Genomic DNA, 16,817 nt, shown 5'->3' with positions numbered 1-16,817 from the left:
CCAGCTCATTTAGGCTACATAGAAACAGGTGGCATTAGTCTGCTGACAGAAGACACGCAACAGTCCTCCAAAAATGTGCTTTATTGTGACATGTCTGAAAGGAACCTAATGGCAAAAATAATCCAGGATGACTGAAAAATACTCAACAGAAAACATTCTCTTGACTTTTAGTTAACGTACCGTATCAGGTATAGAGAGACAGTAGAAACCGCAGTCACACCAGTCTAAAGTGAAGATCTTTGGCCTTAATGCATGAACCACGTTGAATGTTTGAAACAAACTAAAAAAAAAAGACATGACAAAACTATTCCAATGAAGCCATTTATTAAGGAAAGAAAAGGGAAGAAAATGATGCTCAGGATGACATGCTGCCAAAGTAGAACAAAAGAAAAAAAATGCAAAGAGGAACTTTATTTAAAAAAAAAGTGTTTTAGAACTTTGGTGTTAACTTAATACAGAATGAACAATGTGTGATTATGAGTGAAGTGAAACAAAGAAAAACTGAAAGGCAGCACGCACAAACACACACACTCGTCCCCTGATAGGTGGAACGAGACCTGACTTATATTCTTACCAAAGGCAAGAGAGAGGGACAATACCGATCTGAAAGACGTAGGAACAAAAAGCTGGATATAATGGGTAATATGCAACTTTCCAAACCAAATACTGACAACATGTAGGTAGAAAAATATATCACAATGATACAAACAACATTTTCAGAGAAAGGTAATCACTGAGAGGTTGAGAAGCGTCAAACACTTCTAAAAAAGACATTGCACTGAAACCATCATCATGAGCTGCACACTCACTACCAACACAAACGCTTATGCAAAAAGAAAATATGTCTCAAGGAGCAGCAGACTTTAAAAAAAAAAAAAAAAAAATGGAAATTATTAAGTAGTGTCTTAAATATAAACCCCATGACCCACAAACCAAGCAGTAAAGGTTTGTTTTAGGCAAACAATCCCTAGATGGCACCACAGAGCTTTTCCCATGCTCCATTTTATTGTTACATAACCACCTGAACCAGATACGGTCTACATATATGGCCGATCAGTTTTCACACTCCATAAGAAAATACTACAGAGACAATGCTAAAACATGTAGGTGTAACCTTGGAATTAATGAAGAAACATTACTTTGTGCCTCCACAGGCAGTAAGGCATTAATGCCATGATGAGGTTCTTCACAGTCCTAATGCAGTGCCCCAGTAGTGTTTCATTTAGAGCTGGACCCAAACATTTGGGGTGGGGGGGCTGTCTGGATGAGCCTGGACTGAGCACCCATCTGCAGGCTTGGAAGGCATCCTTTCCCCCCACCCTCACCCACAACAGACGCAGTTAACTATGGCAACACAGTTAACCATATGTTTGGCTACTGTTTGTGAAAAAACCCAAGCGACATTCAAGTTGTTTCAGCATTGTATCATTTAAAGTGTATTTGGAGAAAAAAAAAAAAAAAGATCTAAATGATATATGGATATCCAGTTTTTGGATCTACTTATGTGGAAAATTAATGTGTAAGTTCTTTCATTAACACTGAAAGCAACTGTGAACACCAGAGTGGTCTTACTTTTAACAAACCCTTACTGGCCCATTTATTCAAGTGCTCTAGACACCCACACCAAACAGCTGGGATGCCCCCCCCCCAAAAAAAAAGGTTATTGCCATGGAAGCTAATGTTGCAGCATTCGGTTTGCTGGGCTTCTCTCAAACGTAGGCACTGAGGTGAAGAGCAGTTTAAAAAGGGAACAAGAAAAAAAGTCTGGGAAAATAAACAGCACAGGTGGCATATCCACTGGTTTTTATACCAGGGCTAGATGAGGCCAGGCCACCACTGTAAATCAGGGTAATGGTGCGATTTAAACACTGTCCAGACTCAATCTGACACTATCCTGTAAAAGACACCGATGACATGGAAAAATTGAAAACATGGCACTCGACCCATTTGCTGTAAGATCCTGGACCATTTTAAACAACTAAAAGGACACCTTTGCAAATGTGTACAAAAGTTCAGCCCCCGAAGGGTGAAGCTGCGCCACTTGTGTGCAGCAAAAAAAAAAAAAAAAAACAAAAAACTGGGCTAAAAGCTAGCCATCTGATGAGCATGACAGCATCTTCTAATATTAAAACATAAATGAATTTGACATCTAGCTGTCAAAATAATAAAACCTATAACTTTATACTCATAACTAATGTGTTAACAGTTGCAGCTCAACCCTGGTATGGATATCAAGCCTGGTTTTTTTTTTTTGTTTTTTTGTTTTAAAAAAAAAAAAAAAAAAAAAAGTTCCTTATTTGGCAAACAAAAAGAAATGGCACATTTTTACCCAAGCTTTCAGATCAAGTGATCAAACACAAAGAACTACTGGACTTGCTGCAGGTGGGGCGTGAACGTCGCAACTGCAAACATCCTGTTTCCTAACAAAATCAACTATTTCTAGGTATAATGAAAGCAGAAAGAAACAAAGTCACATCTATATAATGGCACAAGCATACTGGGAAAACAGAAGAATACTGTGAGACAACTGCCCAGCGTTTGATGACCAAAGGAAAAAAAAAAAAAAGTGAAGTCAAACTTTCATATAAAGATATTTCTGTGTCCACTTTAAAGCATATCTGTGTGTGAAAAGACCAAAGTACTCTGGAAATATGCCATGTACAAAATATCTCCCCATATAAACAACATTCACACAAGGCACTTCATTCAGTAAGAAAAGAGAATCACAGTCCTTTCTACTACCAGAAACTGCCTGCATAGCAACAATATGAGGACAAAATCTGTTCAGACTTTTGTGTGGTACCACAAAAGAAGTCTCAGACAAAAAAGTCGGTTTTGTTGGGTGTTTTGTTTTTTTGCTTTTAAAATAAGCGCTTCACCAAATAGTAAAACTTTGTTAATTTGAAAATAAAGACTAGAGTTCATTCCTCTTAGTATTTTGTCCCCAATATTATCAGCTTAGGACGCTCTGTACACTTTCTGGTGTGTGTGTGTGTTTTTTTTGTTGTTTTTTTTTTGTTTTTTGGTGAGACACAGTGCTCCTGGGATATTGAACGTTTTTGTTTTTCTGATGGCACTCAGAAGGCAGCCAGTCGCCAGGAGATGAGATCAGAGACAGGGTTACGATGAAGTTTTCCACAGTGAGACTCCAAGGCGTCCCTTTAGGGCGCGTGTGGGAGGATCTGCCTGAGTCTGAGAGATACGGTCGTAGAAAGGGACAGAGATCAACACAGAAGACTGGAGGGCGCAGGCGGCACTGTGGTGTGTCCTGCTACCTGCTCCTTAGATTCTGCAGGACTCCATAAACCTCCTCTTCTTTGCTGAGTCCCTCAAAGAAAGGCAGCAGGTCCAGGAGTTCTGTGTCATTCATATCGTCAAACCAGGACTGAACTGGGACCTGAGGAGACACGTAAAGCACCAACAGTTAGCCTTAAGAGGTAGGGCTTTTTCCCGTGACTGACCACTGTGCTCAAACTTGACATCAGAACAACAGGAAAAGTTAGAATAGATTTTACACTGGAAGCAGAGACTTCAGACGGGGGAGGGGGTCCAATTATGTACTCTGATATTGCGGGTCTTTTATTCCACTATTATCTAATTAAAAAGTCAGTGGGGAAGGAACTAAAGGCATGCATTCACAGTGCTATACTAAAAAACTACAACCACTAACAACATAAAAGTGTAATTATTTTTGTCCCAATTAGGAACAGTACAGTACTGGAGAAAATTAACTCCAGCACACAACAGTAGTGAGTACACTTTAATCCCATAGTGCAGAAATTGTATCACCTCTCAATAACTGCATTATTTTAAAGACGACAAGCCAAGTTATCCAACACACAAGGCAGAAAAAAATAACTGCATGAACATGATTATAAAATGACCTGTGAGCACAAGAACTAACTTAGTTTCTGCCCCTGCATCACAGCTCCACATGGAAAATAACTGCCAGAGGAAACTGACTGAAACCCAAAAACAGGTAGGGAAGATCTGTGACCAACTAAAAATGAGTCCAAAATACAGTCGCTGCAGAAACCAGGAAGCACAGAAAGAGCCATGGTGCTGCTAATCAGAGCTGCAGAATGGCACCACAGGCAGTGAACTACCCATACATACAGCCCAGCTCAGAACAACAGATAAGGAAATGCTTTGCACTTGGTACGGAAGTTATTGACAGAAATCAGAGTTTCTGTGACAGCTCCGACAGCGTGAAGCACATTACATAATGTCACCCTCTATGGAAGGACTTCAAGAAAACCACGTCTGCCTCGGTGAAGCGTATTTGGTGTAAAATAGGCCAGGATTACCACAATAAATACACAATCCTGAGACAGTGAGAAACATAGGTGGGAGTGTGATGATATGAAGCGGCATGAGAACAAAAGGTGTTGGGCAGATGCAGATACAGATGACACCATGAATGCATGAGGATACACCAAATTACTGACTGCAGAAGCTTGTCAGAGGATGATTATTCCAGAGTATTCAAAGCACACGGCTAAAATTTCACGAGATTCTAAAGAAGAAAAATGAAAACTATGACCTGGACAAGTATGCGGCCTTACTTAAATCCTTCATATTCTTCATATTCAGCATGCAAAAGAAGACTGTTTCATGACAAGGCAAATTCAGGATCTAACAGATGTTGCTCTGACTGTAAAAATATTTGAGGTTTGCGAACTTACAGCATTTTCTGGATGGAAAATGTAAGAAGCGGGTGAATTGTCGACAATGATAACGTTGCGGAGTTCTCGCCCCAGGCGGCTGAGATCTTTGACATAGTTGCCTCTGTGAAAAACGCAGGATTCTCTGAAGAGCCGTGCTTGAAACACACCCCACTGGTCCAGCAGATCAGCCACAGGGTCTGCATACTGTCCAAGCCAAACAGACACAACACAGAGGAAAAGCACACTGCTATTAAAGCAAATCTATATTATTTCACTGCCATTACATCAAAGAATATGGGAAAAGCAATTCGACTTGGGGGTGTTTGGGAAGGTATATAGCACATCTTTCTGTAGAAACAAAACTTGCAAAAACTAAATGCTACATACAGTATGTTTACAAAAGAAAGCAAAGCATGGTGTCCCTCATAACAGCATGTATTTAACAAGGAAGGTGCCACTATTCTATAACACAGCAAAGCACCGTCAACTCCTAGCTTTTAACTCAGGAATATCTGATTCTACAGAGGAATTATTCCCATAAACACAGTTATTTCTGTCTCATTCATTACACTTACCCATGCATTATTGGCTAACATGCAGAAGGGACAGATGCAGAGAATAGCAATGGAGATGTAAAATTCAGAAAGCAGAAAATTAATGATGTTCACAGTTCCACAGGTGTCACTGGCTTATAACCGAAACACATGTCAGAACAGAAAACATGTCCACACTCGAACATACCTTGGCAAGACTGGCTGTGAAGAGCACACATTCAAATAGCTCTCCCATCTTTTGAAGAAACTCATCCACATGGGGTCTTTTCAGCACATACACCTGCAAGACGGCACACCGAATTTTAGGCCAGGTTAAAAAGAAAAAACACCACAACGACAGCACACACGGTGTGATGGGAGTGTCAGAAACACTACAAATACAATGTGTATTGAGAAAAGTTTAGGTGCACAATTGCCATTTATATCAACACGTACAAGAAACCTTAAGGACTGATCCATAAGAACTCCTGCTACTCATTTCTTGAATAATTAAAAATGATCAGATTGTTTACACCATATCACTCACATGATTTTACCCCCCCTTGCTCAGTGGCTGCCACCTAGTGCAAGTAATCATGAATAGGCCACCCAGGATACACACAGCCTATCCTGGATTACTTGAACTGGATAACAGCCTTCTCTTCAGGATCTTCACATCAGAGCGAAATGGACTCCCCCTAATAAAAGAGACTTGCTACTTCACAACGATTTGTTTTACATTTAATTATTATTAATGTACAATACCTGATGAACGGTACCATCAATCTCCACTGGGACAATGAAATCAGCATTGTTGATAGGCTGTGAGAGGAAAACACAATTACTAATGTTGTAGAACCCCAACTGACCACCAGAGGTCATGCTATTAACACTAAAACTCAATTTGCAGAATGACAAATCTGAGGTTAAAAAAAAAAAAAAAAAAAAGTATGTTTTGCTAAAACAACCCCATCATCACTGCTCTCCTTTAACTTCTGTAATAATTTCACAGCAGACAATGGAGCAGTCGACAGACAGAAGTGGACAGCAGGAGGACAAGCTGGAGTTGAAATTAAAATGTTGGAAGATGAAAAAGGAGCAAAATCAAGTCTGCACAGAAGACACAACAAAAACTTCCTGCAATTCAACAAAACATACTATAATAGCTTATTAAAGCACAAAAAGACACTGTATCGACTGCAGTGGTTGCCAACACATAGGCCCTGTTGGCAACCATCTGCCATGGTTGGCAGCACTGACTATGGCTCAGTGCTGGTTGTCTGTATTTTTCCTGTTACAATTCTGCACCGATCATAAAGTCTCAATCAGTACTGTGATATTGTGCTCGTGCTCATCCTCTGCCACCTGCTCATCTCGTTCTTTTGTTTACACAGTGATCTAATAGATTCAACGCAGCTTTAACTTCCTCCATATCATTAGCTGAACTTTGGAAATAAGTACAGTATATATTACTCTCACTGCAAGATGCATACTCAAGAATGGTTTAGACAGATGTAGGCAAAACTCAGTTTTTGCTTTTAGTTAGACCTGGTAGGAAAAGTGCTCATACGGTCTCACATGGTAAGCACACAGCTGTGCAGAACTTCAACAGTAAGCCTTAATTTAAGTTTTAGCCCCTTCTTACCTTAAATGAACTGTGGACAAGTGTTTCATCCAAGTCAATCACCACACACTTTTTGCCATAGTCAGATATTTTCATCTCTGGTAGGAGGTATTTAGCTGGCGGCTATGGGAGGACAAGGCAGATAATGTCAGAGAGTAGTACATGAGAGGCAAAGACAGGCAGCGCCAAAAAGAGAAAATGAATGCTGTATACTTATACTTAGTAATGTTTAAGCCAACAAAAAGCCAAAAGCATGTTAGGAAGGGGCAGTTCTTTGAGAAACAAACTGAGATCAAGCCATCTATTAATAACAGTATGAAATTCGGTGGAAGCCAAAGAAAGAAAGAAAAACAATAAAAAAGCAACCTTCAGCCCCTTTACATCTTTATTAAGATCAAATTAAATCTCAGACATTTGTAATGACAGAGGCCATGCACAGAGCTGGCTGCTCCTGTAAAGCGACCTTAGTTTTGCTGGGTCCAGTCAAACACAACTGTGTTAAGTTTGGAACTGCCAATACACCATATGACAGGGTGAGGTGAAGAAGAACCATGGTTCAGTGCTGGAATAAACTGGATGGACTTGAAAAATGTAATTACATTCAATCACTGCTGGTTAATCTCACTAACTTTTTTTTGGCTGGGGCCGCAGATAACTGGAATCACATTTAAGGCTTTCCTTGAGTGACAGCATTAATGACTTTAACCCTATAGTTGAGTAGCCAAACCTAAAAACTAGGAGCTAGTGTGGTGTTTAATTCTCACTCAAAATGATTTAACTGCATGGATCAGTAACACAATAAACAACATTTTACATAGAAGCTCCTGAGGCAATAACAGAAACAGGTTCGCACTTAATGTTAGACGGTTACTGTTGCGGTGTTTTGGAAAGCATACAAAGGACCAAGTGTCACTCATGCAGCTCAAGCACTGAGACATTAAAACCCCAAAGGTGCGCGAACACCTTCTACACAGCCAGTAGTACAGTGCTACGATCGGCTGACAATGAACTGCGGTACAGTAGCAGAGCTAGAGCTCTCTGAGGAGCAGTGGAGCCCACACACAGGATGTACCACCAGCCCACTCAGCCTGCATGCAAAGGAAAAGGGGGAGAAGAGGAAAAAAAAAAAAAAAAAAAGAAGAGGCAATACATACACTAGGGACAGGGATGACCTCGACCTGGTCACACTACAACACAAGAGATAGAAACGCACATACAAAAACAGGGTGAGGAAAACAAAAGAGAAAAAAATCAACACGTCGACAGAGATAAAACAAAGAAAACACTATTCACAAAAACAGACAGTTTACAACAGATGGAAAACACTTGCAGACTGATATTTCTAGAGTTTTCAACAGGACGACCAGCATTAGTTTAGTGGAAGAGCAGCTCACCTTGGGAGGCGATCCGTTCTCCTCAACAGGTGGAGGCGGGGAGCTGGCGTTTGTGTTGGTGGCTGGAGACTCCACATTGTAGTTGCGGAAGCAGCAGAAAAATGTGCTGAAGATGCCTCGGCTCCTCTGCTTCTTTAGGCTGCTGTTTGACTGGGACGCTGGCAAAAATAACAGGAAGGGGGTGGAAGAACAGAGCGTGAACAAGCATTTATGCAAACTGACGTTTTATGATAAAAATACTGCAGGATGAAACTGTGAATTCTATACATTTGAATATTTGCACATCAGCATGTATAACCTGTTTTAATAAAACTGCTTCGTGTTTGGCGCAATGTTCCTTAGTGGCCACAGTGGTGTGAGCCACACTGAATGACAACAATAGGTGAGACCTTTACAGTGTGATTAAATGGCATTAGTTTGGTTTTGTGTACTTGCCCTGGCCGAACCACTGATCAGAAAATAACTTAGCTGGCTGGGTGACCTCATCAGTCACACTCAGTGACAGTTCAGAGCATGCTCTGCTCTCATTCCTGAACCACGAAGCACGGCCTAAAATCAGACACTGAGCTTTTATTAATAGTGACAAGTTGGAAGCTGTACACGCTTCCCTCCCCTTTTTGTTTTTCTTTTTTTTTTTTCCACATTTGTGGCTCCCGCCATTTTGAAAACTTGCTTTTGATTCCCTCCAACGTTTCAGCTGGCAGGTGAGTGACTGAAGCAGCCTGAGCATGCACAAGAAAGGCAGAGAGGGAGGAGGTGGGAGGACCTCAGACCCCCTCAGAGCCTATACAAGGCTGCATTCCTCTCCACCCATTAGTCCCCTGCCCAACCCACCAGAATGCTTTTGCAACTGAAGAGTGAATAGCATTATGTCATGTCTTTTGGCATCTTGATATTGTGCCACTTTGTACTACTGACCTTAAAAAAATATGTATCAAGTCGTTGTCAAAAAAAACACTGTCTGAAGCTTGTACACAAACAAACAGTCGGAGCAAATATTAGAATTATTTTTACACCTTCCCGTCACTGTCTAGTGCTTTACCATAAAACAGTTTTGTGCATCACAGGATCTTGAGGCCACAAAAGCAGCCACAGTCTCTTAACTTGTCGTAAGGGAATGTGGAGCCACTAAACCATTCGTTTTAGCAGACTAAATGCTCGTTCATACAGTAAAGTTATCAGATGCTGACTGACTAATGGCATGTCACAGCTACATGAAACACTTTCTGCACTTCCCGGTCTCTCTGTCATTTTCCTCTATCACTGGCTTCCAGTAATGTTAATTACAGCCTTTCGAGCAAGGGCATGTTTTGTTGGGTATCGAGGCTGTATCTTATCAGTGGCACAAGCTCTTCCAAGTCGAGCTAACTATAAGCTGCAGCCATCGACAAGGGAACAATAAAACATTCAATGAATCTTCTAAGAAAACTGAAGCATGTGAATTTCTAGTTATAACCCAACATTTCAATCCAGTGAAAATACCACACTTTGAAACAACATTGTAACAAACACCAAATACCAAAGCTGTAAACACATTTAGAAATGTGTTTGGAAAATTACCCACTTGAAAAATGAAGAATGTTTTCTTCAGACGTTTTCAAATTACCTCAAATGAACATTAACCCCATTGTTATCCATGTTTTACTTAAGTTAAAAAAAACAAAAAAAAAAAACAACTAAGATAATCATAGTGGCTACACTAAGCTCAGTTTTGATCTCTAAACACAATCAGAGCACAAAACTTTATTTTTTTCTTAAACAAGGCTTTATATTTTAATTTCAGCTCTGTAAAACTGGGACAGAGAGGCAGCTGTCAGCTCCCTGTGACTCATCACTACAACCAGCCATATTACTGAGTCCTGCACAAAGATCCTTAGCAAATTCACAGGACTACTGAGTGAGGCACAGAGCAGGACTGCACCTCAAAAAAAAAATCTCTCACCTAAGATAAAAGGAACACTGTAGTTCACTAATGAAAAGGTGAACTTCGCAAGTAAAAATTCAGTACCTTTACATTCCAAGGGTTTCACTACCAAAAAAAGTAACCATATGTTGGAAACAACAAAACATTGCCAGTGCTGTTTGGCTGTGCTCTCATAGGTCACAGCAGAGATAAGGGTCAGACCAAGGGAAGTCATCTCTCTCTAGCTGAGAATTCTTGTGTTGTTTCCAAAACTGTTTTTATACATGAACTTAAGTCCACATTAAATCAGAAGACTCGCATAAGGGTATTTTACACAATTGTTATTTTATAACAGTAGGCTGCTTCAAACATATTCACACTACTGGAAACACTCCATGTGGTATAAGCGAGAGAGCTGCACGGATGCATGAATACAACATTCGGGAGGCAGCAGGTATGCAGTGAATGCACTAACCTATTACCTGCATTATTCCCACACTGATGCAGTGCAACACCACCTGCTTTATTCTAGCAGGCCGACAGTTTAAAGACCGGCTAACGTCCAGTCTGACTGATTTGGACATTTGTTTTCTCATATGCATCTCAGCTGGGTGATGTTCAGAAAAGTTCAGGCCTCCAGTGCATGTGTGAAAACAGTTACTGACTCCTGGGTGGGTTTGAGACTATTGACACAGGCTATAGATTTGGCTAAGGGTTAATTGAAGAGAAGCTTAACGAATTCCACACCACCTCCTGTAAGCAGTGCAATCTCAAGGTTTTCTCCACAGTGAATCTTAACTCTTTTAGTGGACTAATTTTCTACAGGTCAATAGAGATCCACTCAGGAGTACTTCATCCACTGTCATCTACTAAAAAACAGTTAATTCAGCTAATCTACAAATGATGATTAGTACATCAAGACTATACCATTATATTAAGAAAACCTCTGTAGAGAAAAAGAAAAAAAAAAATAACACTGGAGATGGCTATAAATAAAATCTTAATGATACTAATGGCATGCTCAGAGGTCTGACTATTGATTCCCTCACTGACTACTGATCAGTTTTCTGCCTGGGCACAAAGCAGTAATAGACCTGCAACAGAAACGTATTTAGGAGGACGGGTGTGGATGCAAAGCGTTACAACATTAAGCTCATGCAGCCCCCAGTTTTCAACAAAGTCACTGATAACACAACAGTAGCAGTTGTTTTACATGCAGTCTGTCTGCACACACGGCAAGCACAAAGAGGTGGAGCTGCTATGGAGACAGTGAGCTCAGATGGAGCAAAAGGAAAATTTTTTTAGCGTCAAAGCAGTAGTGCTTGTTCCCCTAACCACCATTAAACCATCCATCCATCCATCCATCCATCCTCTTCTGCTTATCCTGTTCAGGGTCGCAGGGGGCTGGAGCCTATCCCAGCTGTCATAGGGCGAGAGGCGGGGTACACCCTGTACAGGTCGCCAGGACTGTGAGAGGAAACCAGAGTACCCAGAGAAAACCCAGGCAGACACGGGAAGAACATGCAAAAACCACACTTTGCTGGGAAACAGCTGGAGGAGCCCTTCATCAACCACCTGACCAACAAGTGTTAACGTGAAGAAACAAGAACTTTGTAGCTGCTCCATCACCGCTATTTGTTTCACACAGTGAAAAATCTGCAGTTAAGCTACAGAAGTTAAAATACACGGATGAACAGTTAATAAGGCAAAATTCTTTATCTGATTAATGGATTAATTGATGGAATAATCGATAGAATACTCGATTACTAAAATAATCGATAGTTGCAGCCCTAGTTTTCATTGTCAGTGCAACTGTTTTATTATTTGAGTCTAAACACAATGTAGAAACTACGAAGGAGTATTAGGGCCACATTGAGAAAAAAAATTTAATTGTGCATTTTGAAGTCAAAATTTCGATAATAAAGTTGAAATTCTATTTTGAGAAAAAAGTCGAAATGTGCAGATTTAAGTCGTTTCAAGTAAAATAACTGCCACGCCACGTCTGCTATAACCTCCAGAATGTCTTGTATTATGAGTTAGTGAAACTATACTTTAGAATCAGTTTTAGTAACAAGGAACTTATTTCTCTTTTAGTACACAAACACAATGTAGTCATAACTATGAAGATGTTAATGAGATGGTGCAGAAAGCTGCATTGGCTCAGAAGGAAAAACCACACAAACTGGCAATGGTCAGATGCAAGGATTTCGATGATACCGCACCTTCGTGCAGTACTGAGGGGATTTGCAGAATCACAAGACACAATAAGGGGCTGGACACACGGGGAGCGACGTCGCTTGCTCTTCATTCACTTCCTATGGAACTTGTGCGATGAGGCTACAATCGCTTCGCACAAGTTCCATGAATGGAGAGGGAGCGACATCGCTCCCCGTGTGTCGAGCCACTAAGACAGCTGATCAAGTTGTTTCATCTACCCAAGGCATTTTGTAGAGGGTATAGCAGCTGTGGCCGTTATTTGACTTGAAACGGCGACTTTGACTTTTTTCTTGAAATTTTGACTTTATTCTCAAAATGCATGATTTATTTTTTTTTTCCTCGATGTGGCCCTGATACTCCGTGGTAAGAAACAGAGAAGAAAAAAAAGGCATCCGTGTCATTCAGATGTGAAAAAGCTCCACTGCCACGAGTTTGTCATCACGTTTTGCAATGTGCAGTTTGATTTCCCATCCTTACCCAGCACCAAAGAATTAAGACAATATTCTGAAAGAGTGCTAACAGACATCTTCACTGCTACCATAAGTGGGGGCTGAAAAAAAAAAACAAAAAACAAAAAAAAAAACAAAGGGTGTAAAGTCAAACCGTGCAATATATAATCTCAGCGTACCACAACCAAAAACATTTAAACCTGTAATTTTTCACGAAATTGGTATTTTGATTCAGTTAGGGCCCACAGAAAACCAAACACTGCAGACTTATTAAATGCTGAATAAATATAATATATACGAATTTCAAATACATACACACACACACACACACATTTTTGTGGCTTTATAAAAAAAAAATAATAATAATAATGGCATGTATAATGTTTCAGAAATATTTGTATTCCATTTTGTTGATCAAGGACTTAAAACTAAATTTGAGACATATTTAGTGCTTATTTCTTCTCATCTGAATCCATTTAATGTGTTCATGAGGTTACAAATAAATAACAAACAAACAAACAAACAAACAGGGACCCCGAGAACTAAAATAAGCAGAAGAAGCTAGAAGAAGTGGAGCGCTGACTGAAGGTCACCACACATGAATCATTCTTCAAAATTATCTCGGACATCTTCCAAAACTGTTAGAAGGGAATGTATCATAAGGGTAAACGGATCACGTATGACACCCGCATCCATCTTACAGCTGTATTAAATAATAAAGTCCCAGTGCAACAATCTCAGCATAGTGGTGACATTAAATAGATGAAACCAACAAGATACCCCCCCTCCCCAAAAAAATTCCCAACAAAGAAAAAGGCCCACAAATCACTGCTCTGACAACCTTCTTTTGGAAATTAGGCACTGTTTTTTTTCCCCCCTTTGCCTTTCTAAAGCAAAGTATGTCTATGACAATAAAGAAAATTATCATTGTCATCTTACAAGCAGTTACACTTGGACCCAAGGTTAATTCCCTTCCCAGCAAGACCGTAGGTCTATATATAAGCTGCTGCTTGGTAGCCAAACCAGTGCGAGAGGCAGACACATGTTGCAAGACAGCCAGCAGAGCAACATTAAGAGCAAAGGTGGTCAGTTTTTGTCCAGACAGTTTGGCGCCTGTTCAAGCTATTGGAAGACTACCTATTAAATTCCTCTAGGACAGCTGGTGGATGGGCTACATGTTAGGTGATTTGCAATAGATACATAATTAACTCATTGGCTAGCTTTGTATTTACATTAGGAAATAAAGCCAAGCGGTCTGCTGTCAACTCTGGCTGTGAGAGCGTATAGAAATAAAGCTGTTAAATATTTATGGACTTTTTAAATTCAGAAACCTAGCTGTGATTATAAACTCCCACCAAGTCCCAAATGTGGATGAGTTTGTTTGGCAAGTAAATCTCTTTAGTCTATCCACAACACTGGTTGTTAATTTGGGGAGAAAACAAATGACAACAACAACAACAAAAAAAGACTTTTGTTTGTTTTATCAGTTACAGTTCCCCCAGGTTATTACAGGTGGGAACGGTGTCTGATGGCTTTATGTCACCCATCAGATAACGTATAATAAACTGGGGGAACGGTAACTGATGACCCAATGACAGCCATCAGACACCGCTTTTTGCCGCGTGGGCGGCGCGGAGACGGTGGGGAAACAGTATCTGATGGGTAAACGCGACTCGACGGAACACCGGCACCCTGAAGCTGTGACGTCAGCTCTGGATGGGTACGTTTTAGAGAGTTAGTATGTCGCGTTGATACTCTGTTAATTTTTGTACAGTAATGTTTCTGTTGGTTTACCTGTCGGAAACAAATTCTCGTGGATGATGTTTGCTAAGTGGCATCATTTCAGTTATGTTACCTAACGAGTGAAGGGCAATAGGAGCGTCGTCTCCTAATTTTTTTTCTCACATTAATATTAGCGTTCATTTGTTCAATAGTAAACCTCTTCGTGAACTGAATCCACTGTCAGTTATTTTGGATGGGAAAAATCTTTTTGATTTAATTTGAAGCCTTATTTGAACTTTTGGACAGAGGCCATTTTATTTACTTATTTGCACATTATATTTTCATTTAAAAATAAAAATTGCATTCACTTTAATATGCATTGTTTATTTGATATTTATTGTGATGGTCACATTAATGTTAAAAATACATTTGATTAGTTTCAAACTCGTATTTTTATGGGTCATTATTTTGTTTGTGAGACGAAATGACAAGGTGATATATATTTACAGGTGGGCAGGCTTGAACAGGTGAGGCAAGATTTAAATAATTGTTGACTAATCAACTAAAAAAAAAAAAAATTGCCGTATTAGTTTACTACTAAATTAATTGAAGCTCTATTACATACACTCTGGCAGTTAGTCCAACGTTATTTCATGCAACAACCCAACACAAGCGATGAATTCCATTAAAGTTAATTTGTGCATGGCTACTCAAACTCCTCTGTTGGCATTGAAATCACAAAATACTACTGGGGTGCAGTCACTTGCATGACTTCAGAAGCAGGCCTACTGTTTCTAACAGGTGTGCAAAACATATGTTTACTGATAGTGCAAGTTGCTTTAAAAGTGTTTATCACGGTACTAGTATATGATTATTTTTACTGACATATACCCATATAACCCCCATCTGAAATGATAAAATCCAGCACACATGCAAAAATAACCTCCCAAGACGCCCACACATGTTCAAGTGACACAGAACCCACTGTAGTTACTCAGGGTCACTTTTTTAGCTTACAGGCAAATGCATTGTTGTGCTTGAAAGACTTAAGTTCTCACATTACTGATGGTCTGACAAGAGAGGTTTGAGATGTGATATTGATACACACCCCATGCACCAGGGTGACCCGGTGCACGGAGAAACTGTCAAAGGGCGCCAGGAATGAGAATCACTGGATATTAGGAGCTATGGGTCTCCTGGAGAAGTCTTTCGTGATGAAGTGCCACTAAAGAAATACAAGCTAAAAAAAAAAAAAATCTATATATAAATTTTTAACTAAGAGGACATTTTTAGTAGATATATATATAGGAAAAGACCGAAAGCTGGAGGTTAATTTCACTGCATAAATACACAGACAGAATAAGCGCATCTCAGACAAACCGAATAAGTTAATATTTGTGCGCATCTTATGATATGGTCCAGGCATTGATGCCTATGCTACGTGTATGAAATCAAATGTATTGATATCCAACAGTAGCAGCATTGTTGTCTTTTGTTTGTGTACTCCGAGAAACTTCTTGCTGCCTTAAACCAAACCACCGCGAACTCGATCCATACATGAATCTACTGTCAGATCATATGGTCCTCTCTTGTAGCGGAATGTACTGTCCAAATGTTTAGTGCAAAACCTTTGCATCGTTCGCGTGAGTTTGGTGTAGACAGTGAATTTCCGTAAATGTTAAAAGGGGAAAACGCTTTGGAGCGCTCTTCATAATGAAAACGCAATAAACAAACGTTAGCCTAGTTGGACAACTTACCCGGGGCAAGGCCCCTCAGATAAACTTGTTGCGTAGTTGAGAGTTTTTGTTCAACACAAGACATGTTTCCATGTTTTCACACAAAGACAACTGAAGAATTTTAACTCCTGCAACAGCTAGCAAGTGCGAATAAAAGCTAACGTCAAAAGAGAAAAGTAGTTAGCCTACTAGCATTAGTTCTCTGCCATTAAATGACTTTTCCCTTACCTTTTTCCTGGTTAAATATTATTTCCTCCTCCTTAGGATTGGAAACTTGAGTTATAATGGACATGTGGTCCATTTAGACGATTTATTATTCCTGTTTTACTTCCCACAATGTTATTCGTACAAGCGCGCTCGCTTCCTTTGCTAGCTACTGTTAGCTAGCGGTTTAAGACGAGGGCAGGTAGCTAGCCCACGAAGCCAGGAAAGCGTCCGAGGCGCAGGGGTTGAGGCAGCGGTGGTAGCCAGCCAGCTAGCACAGTGGTGAATGGAAGCCAGTGAATCACTGTCATTTATGGCTTTCCGCAGACTACCATCGCTACAAAAACCTGTCTGTGGGCAACACTAGG

The 16,817-nt window shown here is 40.1% G+C and overlaps 1 protein-coding gene across 2 annotated transcripts; it reads right to left on the bottom strand.

Moving 5' to 3' along the window:
* Nucleotides 1-323: 323 nt before the first annotated feature.
* On the bottom strand, nucleotides 324-16,817 carry LOC115795714 (CTD small phosphatase-like protein). 2 transcript variants are annotated; one of them, XM_030751754.1, is made up of 8 exons: nucleotides 16,474-16,807; nucleotides 8,219-8,376; nucleotides 7,979-8,011; nucleotides 6,846-6,947; nucleotides 5,966-6,022; nucleotides 5,409-5,501; nucleotides 4,686-4,871; nucleotides 324-3,397 (listed from the first exon to the last, which is right to left on the bottom strand). In XM_030751754.1, the coding sequence occupies exons 1-8, from the start codon at nucleotides 16,544-16,546 to the stop codon at nucleotides 3,272-3,274; spliced, it is 828 nt and encodes a 275-aa protein (XP_030607614.1). In that variant the 5' UTR covers nucleotides 16,547-16,807; the 3' UTR covers nucleotides 324-3,271. The 2 variants fall into 2 exon arrangements, with proteins under 2 accessions (XP_030607614.1, XP_030607615.1); XM_030751755.1 differs by lacking the exon at nucleotides 7,979-8,011 and having other exon boundaries at nucleotides 16,474-16,817.

This window comes from Archocentrus centrarchus, chromosome 17 (genome assembly GCF_007364275.1).
Source record: "Archocentrus centrarchus isolate MPI-CPG fArcCen1 chromosome 17, fArcCen1, whole genome shotgun sequence".
NCBI classification, from domain to species: Eukaryota; Metazoa; Chordata; class Actinopteri; order Cichliformes; family Cichlidae; genus Archocentrus; species Archocentrus centrarchus.
The sequence above is the reverse complement of the archived record's forward strand: the minus strand, read 5'-3'. Positions and strand labels throughout refer to the sequence as shown.